General features: G+C 41.8%; 1 protein-coding gene across 7 annotated transcripts in view; it reads left to right on the top strand.

Moving 5' to 3' along the window:
- Katnal2 (katanin catalytic subunit A1 like 2) overlaps positions 1-16,730 on the top strand; it is a 174,837-nt gene that overhangs the window by 84,587 nt on the left and 73,520 nt on the right. For all 7 annotated transcript variants that reach the window (XM_045144273.1, XM_045144272.1, XM_045144277.1 and 4 more), the window contains exons 2-3: positions 2,426-2,496; positions 14,332-14,498. In XM_045144273.1, coding sequence (XP_045000208.1) covers positions 2,432-2,496; positions 14,332-14,498 — 232 coding nt within the window. In that variant the 5' untranslated portion in view covers positions 2,426-2,431. The remainder of the gene's footprint in view (positions 1-2,425; positions 2,497-14,331; positions 14,499-16,730) is intronic.

Here is a 16,730-nt window from a genome sequence, read left to right as displayed (position 1 = left end):
TAACAATTAATAAAGAAAATGTTTGTTTTGGTTTTGTATGTGTGTGTATATGTATGTGCCTAGGTGGCTTTCCAGTACTTACTGCAGTGCATTTGGCAGCCAGAGTGGAACATTGGGTGTACTACTTAAAAAAAAAAAAAAAAGGCATTTTTCTTTATTTGAGAGAGGGAGGAGAGAGAGAATGGATATACTAGGGCCTCCTCCACTGCAAATGAACTCCAAATACAAGCACCTTTTTGTGCATCTGGCTTTATGTGAGTACTGAGGAATTGAACTTGGGCCAGCAGGCTTTGCAAGCAAGTGGCATCTCCCCTTCCTCCCTTAAGCTGCTTTTGTCAGGTATTTGTCATAGGAACAAAGAAAAGTAACATAATGCCTAATAGTCATGCATAATACAATTGACATTCAGAAATATGGAACTGAGTATCAGAAGAAATAGCTAAAATAATTAAAATACCTTTACCCCTAGGGAGTGAATTTGAAGGGGTGAGGTAAGGTATATGGGCAGAAGACTTATTTTTTTGAGGTAGGGTCTCATTGTAGCCCAGGCTGGCCTGGAACTCACTATGTAGTCTCAGGGTGGCCTTGGACTCATGACGATCCTCCTACGTCTGCCTCCTGAGTGCTGGGATTAAAGGTATGTGCCACCATGCCCAGCCAGAAGACTTTCTAAGAAAAGTATTTTTATTTACTTATTTTAGAGACAGAGTAAGAGAGGCAGATAGAGAAAGAAAGAGAATGGGTGTACTAGGGCTCCGAGCCATTGCAAATAAACTCCAGATGCATGTGCCACCTCATGCATCTGGCTTACATGAGTACTGGGGAACTGAACCTGGGTCCTTATGCTTCACAGGCAAGTGCCTTAACTAAGTCTTCTCTCCAGTCTGGCAAAAGCCTTTTTTTTTCAAATGTTTATTAACAACTTCCATGATTATAAAAAATACTCCATGGTAATACCCTCCCTCCCCCCACTTTCCCCTTTCAAACTCCATTCTCCATCATATCTCCTCCCCATCTCAATCAGTCTCTCTTTTAATTTTGATGTCATGATCTTTTCCTCCTCTTATGATGGTCTTATGTAGGTAGTATCAGGCACTGTGAGGTCATGAATATCTAAAAAACTTTTTAATTTTTTTTTGTTTATTTATTTGACAGTGACAGACAGAGAGAGGAAGAGGCAGAGAGAGAGAGAGAGAGAGAGAGAGAGAGAGAGAGAGAGAGAGAGAGAGAGAGAATGGGCACGCCAGGGCCTCCAGCCACTGCAAATGAACTCCAGACGTGTGTGCCCCCTTGTGCATGTGGCTAACGTGGGTCCTGGGGAATCGAGCCTCGAACCGGGGTCCTTAGGCTTCACAGACAAGAGCTTAACTGCTAAGCCATCTCTCCAGCCCCCAAAAGACTTTTTAAAAAATGTTCTAACAAGCTGGGCATGGTGGCGCATGCCTTTAATCCCAGCACTTGGGAGGCAGAGGTAGGAGGATCTCTGTGGGCTGGAAGCCACCCTGAGACTCCATAGTGAATTCCAGGTCAGCCTGCGCTGGAGTGAGACCCTACTTTAAAAAACCAAAACAGCAGAAAAACAAAACAGACAAACGACAAGAGAATTCTTTTCAAATTAAGGAAAATACTACTGGATGTAAGTATTTAGTGAACACTTTTCAGGAGAATTTCAAGCACCACGTTACCAAGTATAGCACAGAAACACTGCAAATAAAGGTACGAACGCATCCAGTTTGAATAGGGACCTTTTCCACAAGGAATTTCCCTCGTCTGGCCTGCTATTCTCTGGCTAGTCTGAGTGCTGTGTAGTCACCTCTCAGTGACTCACTGGAGCTGCCTCTGGCTTTGCACAGGGACTTAGGAGGACTCTGACTAAATTACCTAGAGTAAGCCAGGCGTGGTGGCGCATGCCTTTAATCACAGCACTAGGGAGGCAGAGGAAGGAGGATTGCCATGAGTTCAAGGCCTCCTTGAGACTATAGAGTTAATTCCAGGACAGCCTGGACCAGAGTGAGACACTACCTCGAAAAACCAAAAAAAAAAAAAAAAAGAAAGAAAAAAAGATTACCTAGAGTAAGCAGGTAAGTATGTAGTGTTATAACTGATTTTTGGATAACTCGTTTATTTTATAATCATGTTCCTTAAACCTGGTCCAAATAGCAAGTGTGTATTCATCATGGTCATAATAAGGGCTGATTAACGTGATAGTAAGACATTCAGCCAGTATTGTCCTTGAAGTTTGTTATGGAGAAGGCAGCTTGAAGAATGGAAAACAACTATACACATCCCAAGACCATGAAACTGCCCTGCCTTTTAAGCCATGCTGTTGGGTATACACAGGACACATTTATCTTCAAGAGTTTATAGCTCTAAGGCAATGCTGTATTTTGTTGTCCTGTCTAAATTTTCCTGTTTTTGTTCACAGTACGAGATGAGGACAGAAGCGCGGCGAAAAAACCTTCTCATTCTGATGATTCATTATTTAACGCAAGAAGGGTACGTGACACCACAAATACTTACGATGACCCCCTTTCTTCTCTGCCCTTCATTTTTCCAGACACATACCTTCAAAAAGTTAATGGACTTAGCAGTGGTGGAGGCTCATGCCTTTAACCCTGGTATTCGGGAGGCTGAGGTAGGAGGATCACCATGAGTTTGAGGTTACCCTGAGAACACCCTGAGACTCCACAGTGAATTCCAGGTCAGCCTGGGCAAGAGTGAGACCCTACTTTGAAAAAAAACAAAAATAATTCTAGAGTGAGACCCTATGTCAAAACAGAACAAAACAAAACAAAACAAAATTAATAGACTTTATTTTTAGAGCAGTTTCATATTGGCAGAAAATATCATGAATCTCAATATACCACTGTTTCCCACCAGTTTTTTTTCTATTATCATTATTATTATTGTTACTATAATTTGCAGTGCTGGTCATGGAACCTAGAGCCTAGCATGTGTCAGGCAAGCATTGTACAACTGAGCTACAACCCAGAACTTCCTCTGCTTGTTTTTTTTTGTTTTGTTTTTTGAGGTAAGGTCTCACTCTAGCCCAGGCTGACCTGGAATTCACTATGGAGTCTCAGGGTGGCCTCGAACTCATGGTGATCCTCCTATCTCTGCCTCCCGAGTGCTGGGATTAAAGGTGTGCGCCACCATGCCTGGCTTCCTCTGCTTTTAATAGCTCCCATTGATTTGGCACATTTCTTATAAGTGATGAGTCAATATTAATACAATGTTATTACCAAAGTCTATAGTTTATATTTGGGTTTACAAATGCATAGTGACATACAACCACCATGACAACATTATACACAGTTCACTGCCCTAAACATCCTCTGTGCCTCACCTACCCACCTACCCTGTCTCTTCCCACCCCAAAACCTAAATACATACTTTAATAATGTGCTTGCCTCAGATGCAACAAGTCCTAGGTTTTTTAAAAAATATATTTTATTGGGCTGGAGAGATGGCTTAGTGGTTAAGCACTTGCCTGTGAAGCATAAGGACCCTGGTTTGAGACTTGATTACCCAGGACCCACATAAGCCAGGTGCACAAGGTGGTACATGCATCTGGACTTTGTTTGCAGTGGTCTCTCTCTCTTTCTCTGCCTCTTTCTCTCTCTGTGTCTGTCTGTCATTCTCAAATAAATAAATAAAAATAAAACAAAAAAGAATGGATAATATAGACCTCCTTGTCTTTAAAATATATATATATATATATATATATATATATATATATATATATATTATTTATATATTTGAGATAGAGAGAGAGAAAATAAACACACCACTGCAAATGAACTTCAGATGCATGTGCCACAATGTGCATCTGGCTTATGTGGGTACTGGGGAATTGAACCTGGGTCCTTTGGCTGTGCAGGCAAATGCCTTAACCATTAAGCCATCTCTCCAGCCTCAGTTCTTTAAAAATAATATTTTCTTTTTAAAAAGTATATATATTTATTTATTTGGGAGGGGAGAGAGAGAGAGAGAGAGAGGGAAAGAGAATGGGTGTGCCAGGGCCTTCAGTCACTGCAAACAAATGCCAGATGCATATGCTGCCACTTGTATCTGGTTTACATGGGTTCTGGGGAATCAAACCTGCATTCTTAGGCTTCGTAGGCAAGCACCTTAACCACTAACCCATCTCTCCAGCCCAACTATTAGGTATGATACTCCTAAATGCAGAATTTGATTATCTAATTTATCTATATATCTTTCACATTATGCACAAAAGTAACTCTCAACAATTTTCTTTTCTTTAAAATTTAGGAAATTTATGTTTGGTTGAGCATTACCTCAGGCAAATCAAAATATGTGTGCTTCACAGTGTTTTGTTTTGCTTTAATTTTTTTTTTTTGTTGTTGTTGTTTTGTTTTGTTTTTCGAGGTAGAATCTCACTGTAGCTCAGGATGGCCTGGAATTCACTATGGAGTCTCAGGCTGGCCTCAAACTCATGGTGATCCTCCTACCTCTGTCTCCCGAGTGCTGGGACTAAAGGTGTGTGCTACCACGTCTGGTTAAAAATTTTTTTTATTGACAACTTCCATAATTGTAGACAATGACCCATGGTAATTCCCTCCCTCCCCCCACTTTCCTCTTTGTAACTCCACTCTTCATCATATCCCCCCCCCCAATCAGTCTCTCTTTTTTTTTTTGATGTCATCATCTTTTTTTCCTATTATGATGGTCTTGTGTAGGTAGTGTCAGGTACTGTGAGGTCATGGATATCCAGGCCATTTTATGTCTGGAGGAGCACATTGTAAAGAGTCCTACCCTTCCTTTGGTTCTTACATTCTTTCTGCCACCTCTTCCGCAATGGACCCTGAGCCTTGGACCATGTGATAGAGATACTTCAGTGTGAGCACTCCCTCTGTCACTTCTTTTTAGAACCATGGTGCCTTTTGAGTTATCCCAGAGGTCACTGCAATATGAAAAGAGAATCTTCTCTAACCAAAAGTGAGAGTAGCATTAATATATGGGTATGAACATTAGGAGAAGTGCTTACTGGGCAGTTTGGTGAGCATAGTATATACTTTTAGCCAGATAGCAGCAGACGTTACATCCTTAGGGTTCATGACTACCCGTGTTGTAGGTTTTCAGTATCAGGGATGTATTCCCTCCCATATAGTGGGTCTCCAGTCCAGTTAGAGAGTGGTTGGTTTCCCTCATAACAGACATGTCACTATTGTACCTTTGGCTCATTTGGCCTGGTTGGCCAAATTTAAGGATTGTGGTGTCCACTGTTAAGTGTCTCCACTGGTGATTTTTCTCTCTCTCTCATTGAACTGCATGCACCATAGCATTTCCAGTTTTATGTCAGCTGGTCTACATGGAGGAGGTTATCAACTCAGTTCCAGCAGGATTTTTCAGTGGCCTTGCAGCCCAAGTATGTGGAGTTTTCAGCAATAGGGTCTTACCATCTATTCCTGGTGGGAAACAAAAGGCCTCAGCAATGTCCTGTAATGTTTTGGGGGCATCAGGGACCTCCCTGGCCAACAACTCACTGGAAGTTATCCCATCCCTGGCACTGAAAATTTTCTAGTAACAATCTATAGCTCCTGAGTGTTCCATTGTCCAAAAAAGTAGATTTCCATATGACTTATTTATATTCTCTTAGATTTTGATTAGCCCTCCCTCCACCTTTCCTTTACTTCCCCTGACCTCACTTAGGCCTTTTCACCCCCATTAATCTGTTCTTCTACTTAGATATATACAATCCAATCCTATTAAGTACCCCCCTCCCTTTCTATTCCATTTTTTCCCCCTTTCTGGCTTACTGGCTTCTGCTACTGAGTTTTATTCCTACTCACATAGAAGTCTAGTCATTTGTAGCTAGGATCTACATATGAGAGAGAACATGTGATGTTTGGCTTTCTGGGCCTGTGTTACCTCACTTAGTATAATCCTTTCCAGATCCATCCATTTTCCTGCAAATTTCATTTTTCTTTACCACTGAGTAGAACTGTATTGTATAAATGTGCCATAGCTTCATTATCCACTCATCAATTGTGGGATATCTAGGCTGGCTCCATTTCCTAGCTATTGTGAATAGAGTGGCAGTAAACATGGTTGAGCAGGCATCTCTACGATAGTAAGAGAAGTCCTTAGGATATATTCCTAGGAGTGGTATAGCTGGGTCATATGGTAGATCTATTTTTAGCTGTCTCGGAGCCTCCACACTGATTTCCATAATGGCTGGACCAAATTGCATTCCCACCAACAGTGTAGATGGGTTCCTCTTTTTCTGTATCCACCAGCATTTATGGTCATTTGTTTTCATGATGGTAGCCATTCTGACAGCAGTGAGATGGAATCTCAAAGTAGTTTTAATTTGAATTTCCCTGATAGTTGTTTTTGTTTTTCAAGGTAGGATCTCACTCTAGCTCAGGCTGACCTGGAATTCACTATGTAGTCTTAGGCTGGCCTCGAACTCAAGGTAATCCTCCTAACTGTGCCTCCCAAGTGTGGGGATCAAAGGCGTGTGCCACTACACTTAGGTTTTGTTTTGTTTTGCTTTGCTTTGTGTGTGTGTGTGTGTGTGTGTGTGTGTGTGTGTGTGTGTGTGTGGCCAAGTTTTATTGGGTAGAAAGAAAGAAAAAGAGGAAAGGTGGTATGCCAGGTCTGCACCCCAGAGTTTGGGATCTCAAGATGCAGCCTTTATCTGCTTGGAGCATCAGCTTTTATTGGAAATAATCACATGATGTTTATAGTAAAAATAGGGTCAAGACTTAAGCCACAAAGTTGCATACTGTTAAACACAGGTGGGGGCTATTATAAGAACTCACAAGGTTACATAGGTCACATAGGTGGAATTTAGGCAAGAAACATTCTATGCTATGTAATCACAAAGATACTTAGAAAAAAAGAGATACAGGAAGGTCATGGTACATTGCATAGAGGGACCATCCCATTCCTTAGGCAACAGTAAACATCTGCATTGCATAGAGGGATCATCCCATTCCTTACACATTCCATTTTCCATTTCCCCCTCTGATATGACACTAAGTCAAATCTTTGACTAGTGAAGAACAGTGTCTTGGGTATTTTTTTTTTTTTTTTCCAGGTAGGGTCTCAGTCTAGCTGAGGCTGACCTGGAATTCACTATGTAGTCTCAGGGTGGCCTCAAACTCACAGCGATTTTCCTACCTCTGCCTCCCGAGTGCTGGGATTAAGGGTGTGCGCCACCATGCCCGGCTCTAGGATATTTTTATCTAAGGGGGCATATTGAGTCTGCAATACCATGAGTTTAACAGAATTTATTCTATTCTTTAAAAAAATTTTTTTTTTGTCCATTTTTATTTATTTATTTGAGAATGACGGGTGGGGGGGGGAGAGAAGGATGCAGATAGGGAGATAGGGAGAGAGAGAGAGAGAGAGAGAGAGAGAGAGAGAGAGAGAGAGAGAGGGAGAGAATGGGTGCGTCAGGGCCTCCAGCCACTGCAAACGAACTCCAGACGTGTGCGCTCCCTTGTGCATCTGGCTAACGTGGGTCCTGGAGAATCGAGCCTCGAACTGGGGTCCTTAGGCTTCACAGGCAAGCGCTTAACTGCTAAGCCATCTTTCCAGCCCTATATTCTTTATATATCTATTTAGAGCATTAATAATGCAGGGTCCTATGGTAAGGCCTAAGGGGGCCAGCAATAGAAGAGACAAGGGAAGTTAGCCATGGAGACCAACTAAACACAGACTGAAACCAATTACTAGTGGCTTGTCTCTGAAGTTCTCTTTCTTTGAGATTTTCTCTAACTAAAGCCAGTATATTTCAGATAATTCCTGACTGATTGGCATAAAAACAAGTTTTACCTAAAGCCATACATAGGCCCCCTTGTTTCATAAAAAGTAAGTCTAATCCTTTTATATTTTGTCTCTTCCACTTTCATGGCTGTTGGAGTGGTTAGGATGACGTGGTGGGGCCCTTCCAATGTCCCAATACGGTGTCTCTTGATCTGAACTCTGTTGCCGAACTGAAAGGGATGGGGGCAAACAGGGTGTGTCTGGAAAGCAGCCTTGACTGATGGAACAATGGACTCCAGGGCGCTTTGTAAGACTTGGATAGAAATAAGCCTTTCATTAGTTGTTTTGCTTTTTTAATCTCTTAAAGTCAAAAGGAAATCGCTGCAACTTTAATGAAGTTTCTTTCTTTCTTTCCTTCTTCTTCTCTTTTTTTTTTGTGTGTGTTTTGGAGGTAGAGTCTTGTGGTAGCCCAGGTTGAGCTGGAATTCATTATATAGCCTCAAGGCAGCCTCAAACTTTCTGTGACCCTCCTGCTTTTGCCTACCAAGAGCTTGGACTAAAGGCTTGCACCACCTTGGCTGGCTCTTTTTTTTTTTTTTTTTTAAATATTTGTTTATGGGGCTGGAGAGATGGCTTTGTGGTTAAGGAATTTGCCTGTGAAGCCTAAAGACCTAGGTTATATTCCCTAGTAACCACATCAGCCAAATGCACAAGGTGTCACATGGGTCTGGAGTTCATTTGCAGAAGTAGGAGGCCCTAGCATGCCCATTCTCTCTCTTTCTCTATCTGCTTCTTTCTCTCTCTCTTAAATAAATAAATAAATTATTCAAAACTATTTTATTCATTCATTTGTAAGCAGAGAGAAAGACAGAGAGAAGAGAGACAGAGACAGAGAACAGGCATGCTAGGGCCTCTAGCCACTGCAAATGAAGGCCATATGCATGTGCTACCTTGTACATCTGGCTTTATGCGGGTACTGGGGAATTGAACCTGTCTTTGGCTTTGCAGGCAAGCACTTTTACCACTGAGCCATGTCTCCAGTCCCATTTTTTGTTTTGCTCAAATTTCAGGTGAATGCATTTTGGTAACCAACTTTAACAATACATTCGAACAAACTTTGTCACTGAATTACTTTTCTCCCTGAATAATGGCATAATCTCCTTCCACTAGATGGCCCTGTGCATCTCAAATTAATGCAAATTCTACTAGCGTTGTTCTTGCTAGGAGAGATGGGAGGTTGCATGGATGAAAAGTGAACTGCAGGCATTTTATTTTATTATTTTAGGCATTTTAAATCGCAGGTTAGTGTCAAAGAAGAGACCAATCTTTGTTGTTGTTGTTGTTGTTGTTGTTGTTGTTGTTTTTCAGGGGAGGGTTTCACTCCAGTCCAGGCTGACCTGAACTCATTCTGTAGTGCCAGGCTTGCCTCAGACTCACAGAGATCCTCCTACCTCTGCCTCCTGAGCGCTTGGATTAAAGGCATGTGCTATCATGCCTGGCTAAAAAGGAGACCAATCAAATTAGGGTCTCATTCTGGCCTAAGCAAAGAGACTAATCTCTCTCTCTCTCTCTTTTTTTTTCCTAGATGGGGTCTCACTCTATTCTGTAGGTGACCTGGAATTCACTATGTTGTCTCGGGGGGGGGGGGGGGCTTCAACTCACTGTGATCCTCCTACTTCTGCCTCCAGAGTGCTGGGATTAAAGGCCTGTGCCACCATGCCTGGCTTTGTCTCTTTTATTATTATTATTATTATTGTTTATTTTTGTTTTTTCCAGGTAGGGTCTAACTCTAGCTCAGGTTGACCTGGAATTTACTGTGTAGTCTTTGGGTGGCCTCAAACTCATGGTGATCCTCCTACCTCTGCCTCCCAAGTGCTGGGATTAAAGGCGTGCACCACCATGCCCAGCTGTCATTATTATTAATTTTTAAAATATATATTTTTAATTTATTTTAGAGAGAAAAAGAGGGAGAGAGAGAATGAATGGGTGCACCTGGGCCTCCAGCCACTACGGATGAACTCCAGATGCATGCGCCCCTTTGTGCATCTGGCTTATGTGGGTCCTGGAGAACCAAACCAGGATCCTTTGGCTTTATAGGCGTACACCTTAACTGCTAAGCCATCTCTCCAGCCCTATTATTATTTTTTAATTGACAGTTTCCCTAATTATAGACAATAAATCATAATTCCTTTCTCCTCACTTTCTCCTTCTCAACTCCACTCTCCGTCATATCCCTCCCCTTCTCAGTCTCTTTTTAAATTTTATTTCACTAAAATTGTTTTTATTTATTTTATTTGAGAGAGAGAGAAAGAATGGGCACACTAAGGCCTTCAGCTGCTGCAAACAAACTCCAGACACGTGCACCACCTTGTGCATCTGGCTTACATGGGTCCTGAGGAACCAAACTTGGGTCCTTTGGCTTTGCAGGCAAGCACCTTAACCACTAAGCCATCTATTGAGCTCCAGTCTCTCTCTCTTTTATTTTTATTTATTTGAGAGTGACAGAGGGGGGGGGAGGGAGAGAGAGAGGGAGAATATGAGTGCACCAGGGCCTCCAGCCACTGCAAACGAACTCCAGATGTGTGTGCCCCCTGGTGCATCTGGCTAACGTGGGTCCTGGGGAATTGAGCCTTGAACTGGGGTCCTTAGGCTTCACAGGCAAGTGCTTAGCCGCTAAGCCATCTCTCCAGGCCCCAGTCTCTCTTTTATTTTGATGTCATCATCTTTTCCTCCTATTATGTGGGTCTTGTGTAGGTAGTGCCAGGCACTGTGTACTCTTTCTCTCTCTCTTTTAAACATATGTGTTATTAGCTAGCTAAGAAGTAAGTTTTCAAATAGCTTAGTTTATAACACCTTTAATTTTGATTAACCCTTCTCCCACCCCCTTTTCTTCTTCATTCCCTATCCTGACCCCAGTTAGACCATTTCACTCCCAATATTCTGCCCCTCTACATATATTACCCTCCCCCAAGCTCCCTTCTTTCCTCTCTCCCTCATTGGCCCTTTCTAGCCTCCTGGCCTCTACTACTGACTTACTCTAACTTACATATAATTTTAAACATTTGGAGACAAGATCCACATCTTTATTATCCATTCATCAGTTGATGGTCATTTAGGCTAGTTGTATTTCTTAGCTATTGTAAATAGAGCAGCAATTAACATAGGTGAGCAAGTTTCTCTACAGTAGTGCATAATGTGTTTTGATCATAATAATGCCCTCCCATTACCTTCTTTTGTCACTCCTCACCCACCTTCCTTGAACTGAACTTCTTCTTTCCAATCAGGCCCTATTCTATTTTGATGTCTCTTTTGTTTCGCCCTCTTCTATCATATATAACCGACTGTTGGGCTCAAGATTATGCAGGTAACAGTAGCTCACATGAGGTTATGGGCACAACATCACTTTATGTCTAGAAACAGTGTTCCACAGCACTCCTCTCCCATCGTCTGGATCACACATTCTTTTTTTTTTTTTTTTATAGCAATTTTAAATGCTGGTTTTTATTTTCTGCTTATTGTACAAAGGACACCAATACTGTGCAATAAAGCTGTTACAGAATTCCAGTATCAAACAACAGCACATGTGGTGAATCTAAAGCACAGCACCATGTGCCTTCAAAATGGATTCATGTCACAGTACACATTCTTTTTTTAAAAAATATTTATATTTATTTATTCGAGAGAGAGAGGGATACAGAAATAGGCAGGCAGAGAGAGAGAGAGAGAGAGAGAGAGAGAGAGAGAGAGAGAGAGAGAGAATGGGTATGCCAGGGCCTCCAGCCACTGCAAAAGAGCCCCAGATGTGTGCGTCCCCTTGTGCATCTGGCTTACGTGGGTCCTGGGGAGTCAAACCTGGATCCTTTGGCTTTATATGCAAGTGCCTTAACTGCTACACCATCTCTCCAGCTCTGGATCTCACATTCTTTTCACACCCTCTTCTGCAGTGTTCTCTGAGCCTTCTGTGGAGGGGTAATATAGATAGATGTCTTGTTAGCACTGAGCACTCAGCAGTCACTTCTTTGCAAGGTGAGTTCCAAGTCAGCCTAGGGTGAGACCCTGCTTCAAAATTTAAAACTAAATTGGAGCTAGGATAACTCTATAGATACATTTAAGATACATATAAGTTTAACATATTCACATAAAAACTTACACATTACTGCTCACAATAGTTTGGTTATTATAGCCCCAGAAGAAAACGATCCCGAATGGATATCAATATATGAATATCCATATAGTGGAATATATGAGAAATGAAGATAAAAATGAATATAAGAGAAATGAAGTAGTGATATAGACCCCGATGAAGCCTGAGAGCACTGTGAAAGAACCCATCACAAAGACTACATATGCTGTGATGTCATTTATATGAAATGTCAGGACAGGTAAATCTGCAGAGAGAAGCATTAGTGATTTGCTTGCATTTGGGCATGGAATAAAACTGCTAATAAATATAAGGTTTCTTTTCAGAGTGATGTAAATATTCAAAAATTGACTATAGTGATGGTAGCCATATCAATTTAGATGAACTATGGCCCAGTAAATATTTAAAGCAAAAATAAACAACCAACACAACAAAATTTAAAAATAGTAATAATAGGCTGAGGGTGTGGTTTGGTGGCAGAGTGCTTTCCTAGCATGTGGGAAGCCCTGGCTCTGACCTCTACCTCTCCCCCCCCCCCCAGTTCTCCAAGAAGAAAGAACACTTGTGAGGATGCTACTTATGCGTGGGGACACCTTTAATGTAATGTGTAACTAACTAGAAAATTACTAGGAAAAATTCATCAAAACAAATGTGTTAAGTTTCCTCCAAGTTCTCCATTCACATATCCTTGAAATTTCCTTCAGAGCTCAGAACATGCTCTTTTTTTTTTTTTTTTTTTTTTTTTTTTGAGGTAGAATCTCGCTTTAGCCCAGGCTGACCTGGAATTCACTATATAGTATCAGGGTGGCCTTGTCATAGTGATCCTCCTCCCTCTGCTTCCCTCCCAAGTGTTAGGATTAAAGGCGTGTGCCACCATACTCTTTCATATTTATTTATTTATTTATTTATTTTTGTTTGTTTTTTTCGAGGTAGGGTCTGACTCTGGTCCAGGCTGTCCTGGAATTTTTTTTTCAAATTTTTATTAATAATTTCCATGATTATAAAAAATAAGTAATTCTAGGACCCCAGAGGCTGGTGCAGGAGGATCATGAGTTCCAGTCAGCCTGGGTTATATGGTGAAACTTTTGTTTCTAAAAACCAACCAAACCACCACTACCATCATCTCTAGCAAAACCCAACAACAATCAAAAAGAAACTGCACAAAATAGAAAACAAAAACCCCAAACTAGAAAACCAAAAACCAAACCAAGCAAAACAAAAAAACATACATAAAATTCTGTGTTCTGTCATGCCGAAGATGTCAGTGGAAGAGAAGCTTGTGCTAAGATAATGGCCTCCTGCGGCTGCCTGAATGATGCAGTGAGGTTGAGGTGTTCTTCAAGGCCAACTTCATGGAGCCACTCTGTTTAGTGACTTAATTGTAACCCCTTGTTACAGCTGGTGACTTACTCACCCTTGTAGAGTGTTTGCATAGCAGAGTGAAGGCTGCTTATCACCCTTTCTCCCAAGTGCTTTAAAGAGGAAATCTCCCTTGTGTTTCAACCAATCAGAAACTACTTTATCTAGATGTTCTTTTTCTTTGAAAATATTTACAGTTTACTGATACAATTAAGTGTGGTTCTGTCCTGGAAGAAATAAATTCAGTATTAATTCATGTCTTAAAAAAAAAAATTTGTGATCTGAGCCAGGTGTGATGCATGCCTTTAATCCCAGCACTCAGCGGGCAGAGGTAGGAGGATTGCTGTGAGTTTGAGGCCAGCCTGCAACTACAGTGGGTTACTGGTCAGCCCAGGCTAGAGTAAGACCCTGCCTTAGGAAAAAATATGAGAAAAAAAAGAAAAAAATATTCCCTGTTCTGTAGAAAGACCTTTTAGTGTCAGTTTCCTCTTTTTATTGGGTCTCTTTTGTCCTTGATTCCTGTTTGCTTTTATTCTTCTTTTATTTTTGAAAATATTTTATTTATTTGAGAGAGAAAGAGGTGGATAGAAAAACAGAGAATGGGCATACTAGGGCCTCAAGCCTCTGCAAATAAACTCCAGACACATGTGCCACCTTGTACATCTGGCTTATGTGGGTTCTGGGTAATTGAATCTGAGTCCTTTGGTTTTGCTGGCAAGTACCTTAACTGCTAAGCCATCTCTCCAGCTCCCTTCTCCTCCTCCTCCTCCCCCTCCCCCTCCTCATCCTCCTCCTCTTCCTCCTCCTCCTCCTCCTCCTTCTTCTTCTTTTTTTAACATTTTTATTTATTTATTTATTTGACAGGGAAAGAGGGAGAGAGAGAGAGAGAATGGGCACATCAGGGCCTCCAGCCACTGCAAACCAACTCCAGATGCATATGACCCCTTGTGTACCTGGCTAACGAGGGTCCTGGGGAATTGAACCTGGGTCCTCTGGCTTTGCTGGCAAACACCTTAACTGCTAAGCCATCCCTGCAGCCCTCCAGCTCTATTCTTTACATTCAGTTAATTTTTCTCTCTCCTGTAAACTGGCAGCTATATTGATGCAGCCAAGGCTTTGGAAGAGGAAACTAACTTGGGATTACAACGCTTTGAAGTCTGTGACAACATTGACCTTGAAACTATTTTGATGGAATATGAAAGCTATTATTTTGTGAAATTCCAGAAGTACCCCAAGATGGTTAAGAAGGCATCAGGCACAGGTACATGATGGCTGTGTGTTAGAAATCAGGCACTTCTCCTGTTGGTGAGAATGGTGTTTGTGGTGGTGCAAGTGTGGAATTTGAACATTGGACAAGTGGAGGTAGGAGGATCAAAGTTGGCCAGCCTGGACTACAAAGTAGGCCCTTGTCTTTTTTGTGTGTGTGTTTTTGTTTTTTTGCTTTAGCTTAGGCCGATCTGAAACTTGCTATGTAGTCTCAGGGTGGCCTCAAACTCACGGTGATCCTTCTACCTCTGCCTTCCGAGTGAGATCTTGTCTTAAAAAACAAAACAAAACAAAACAACAACAAAAAATACAAAGCCAGGCTTTGGTGGCCCACACCTTTAATCCCAGAACTTGGGAGGTAGAGGTAGGAGGATTGCTATGAGTTCAAGGCCAGCCTGCGACTGCATAGTGAATTCCAGGTCAGTCTGGGCTAGAATGGGACCCTACCGCAAAAAATAAACAAACAAAAAGCCAGCACAAACCCCCAACATATCCTCAAGTAGATAGTTAGATGGTTCCCTTCCCTTTGCCCAGTAAAAATAGACCAGAAAGATCCTGCTGCCTCTCTCAGACCCAGAACTGACAGCTTCAACATGACATGGGCTTGGACATCCCTTGGCAGTTTTCTGGGGAATGCATGTTTTAGGGCAGTGAAAGCAAAACCCCAGTGTATTGCAGGCGCTCTTTAGAAGACCAGCATTAACTTCTCTAGTGATGGAAAGGGCTGCTGGAAGATGATAAATGATACAAGCCTCTCTCTTGTTAGGAAAGACCTATTATCTATCTTGAAAATAACATGAAAATGAGTATCGGGGAAGCTAATAGCTCATGTATAGATAATGAAATGTTTCTGAAAGCCATCAATCAGATGATGATCAATATAATGCAAAGACCTAGTGCAGGTCAGCAGTCAGGAGGTTGGCTGGAGGGAAGATGTAAAGCCGGGGTCCTAAGTTTTGTAGTAGCATTGGCTTGGCTGTCTGTAAGTGGGGGAAGTAATTATAAACCAAGGGAGATTGTTGTCTGTTTACCAGGCACTTGTTAAGCCACAGACTTTAACATTTCATGTAAGGACCAGGAAACAGAGAGGACCATCAATTAAAAATAGCCAGGTCAAATCTCAGAGTTGGGAGGGGTCTGAAATTTAAATTAAATTAAATTAATTAACTAATTTATTTATTTATTTTTCAAGGTAGAGTCTCACTCTAGCCCAGACTAACCTGGAACTTAACTCTGTAGCCTCAGGCTGGCCTCAAACTCACAGCCATCTTCCTACCTCTGCCTCCTGAGTGCTGGCATTAAAGGCATGTACCACCATTTCTGGCTTTTATTTTATTTATTTATTTATTTTCTCTGAGCTCCCTTCCAATGCAGAGCTCAGAATTTGGCTTACTTGGCTGGTTGTTAGATCTGGGCACTGACTCCTAGCCACAGGAAACAAGCACTGTTAGCAGCTGGACCTGTGAGGTAGGGTTCCACTGTAGCCCAAGCTGACCTTAAACTCACAATGCTCCTCCTACTTCTGCCTCCTGAATGCTGGGATTAAAGGCATATGCCACCATGCCTGGCTGATTTTTATTTATTTTATCTTTTTTGTTTTTTTTGAGGTAGGATCTTGCTCTAGTCCAAGCTGGCCTGGAATTTGCTGTGTGGTCTCAGGCTGGCCTCAAACTCACAGAAATCCTCCTACCTCTGCTGGGGTTAAAAGTGTACACTACTATGCCTAGCTTTTTTTTTTTTTTTGAGGTAGGGTTTCACTCTATTCCAGACTTACCTGGAATTCATTATGTAGTCTCAGGGTGGCCTTGAATGAAAACGAGCTCATGGTGATCCTGCTACCTCTGCCCTCCAAGTGCTGGGATTAAAGGCATGTACCACCTCGCCTGGCTAATGCCCAGCTTTTTATTTTTATTTTATTTTATTTTTTTGTTTTTTGAGTTATGATCTCATTCTAGCTCAGGCTGACCTGGAATTCACTATGGAGTCTCAGGGTGGCCTTGAACTCACGGTGATCCTCTTACCTCTGCCTCCCTAGTGCTGGGATTAAAGGTATGCCCCACCATGGCCGGCTTATTTTTATTTTTTAAATGTTTATTTGAAAGAGAGAGATACAGAGAGAGAATGAGTGTACCAGGGCCTCCTGCTACAGCAGACTAACTCCAGACACTTGCATCACTTTGTGCATCTGGCTTTACGTGGATACTGGGGAATTGAACCCGAGCCTCAA

The sequence above is a fragment of the Jaculus jaculus genome, chromosome 2 (genome assembly GCF_020740685.1).
Source record: "Jaculus jaculus isolate mJacJac1 chromosome 2, mJacJac1.mat.Y.cur, whole genome shotgun sequence".
NCBI classification, from domain to species: domain Eukaryota; kingdom Metazoa; phylum Chordata; class Mammalia; order Rodentia; family Dipodidae; genus Jaculus; species Jaculus jaculus.
The sequence above is the reverse complement of the archived record's forward strand: the minus strand, read 5'-3'. Positions and strand labels throughout refer to the sequence as shown.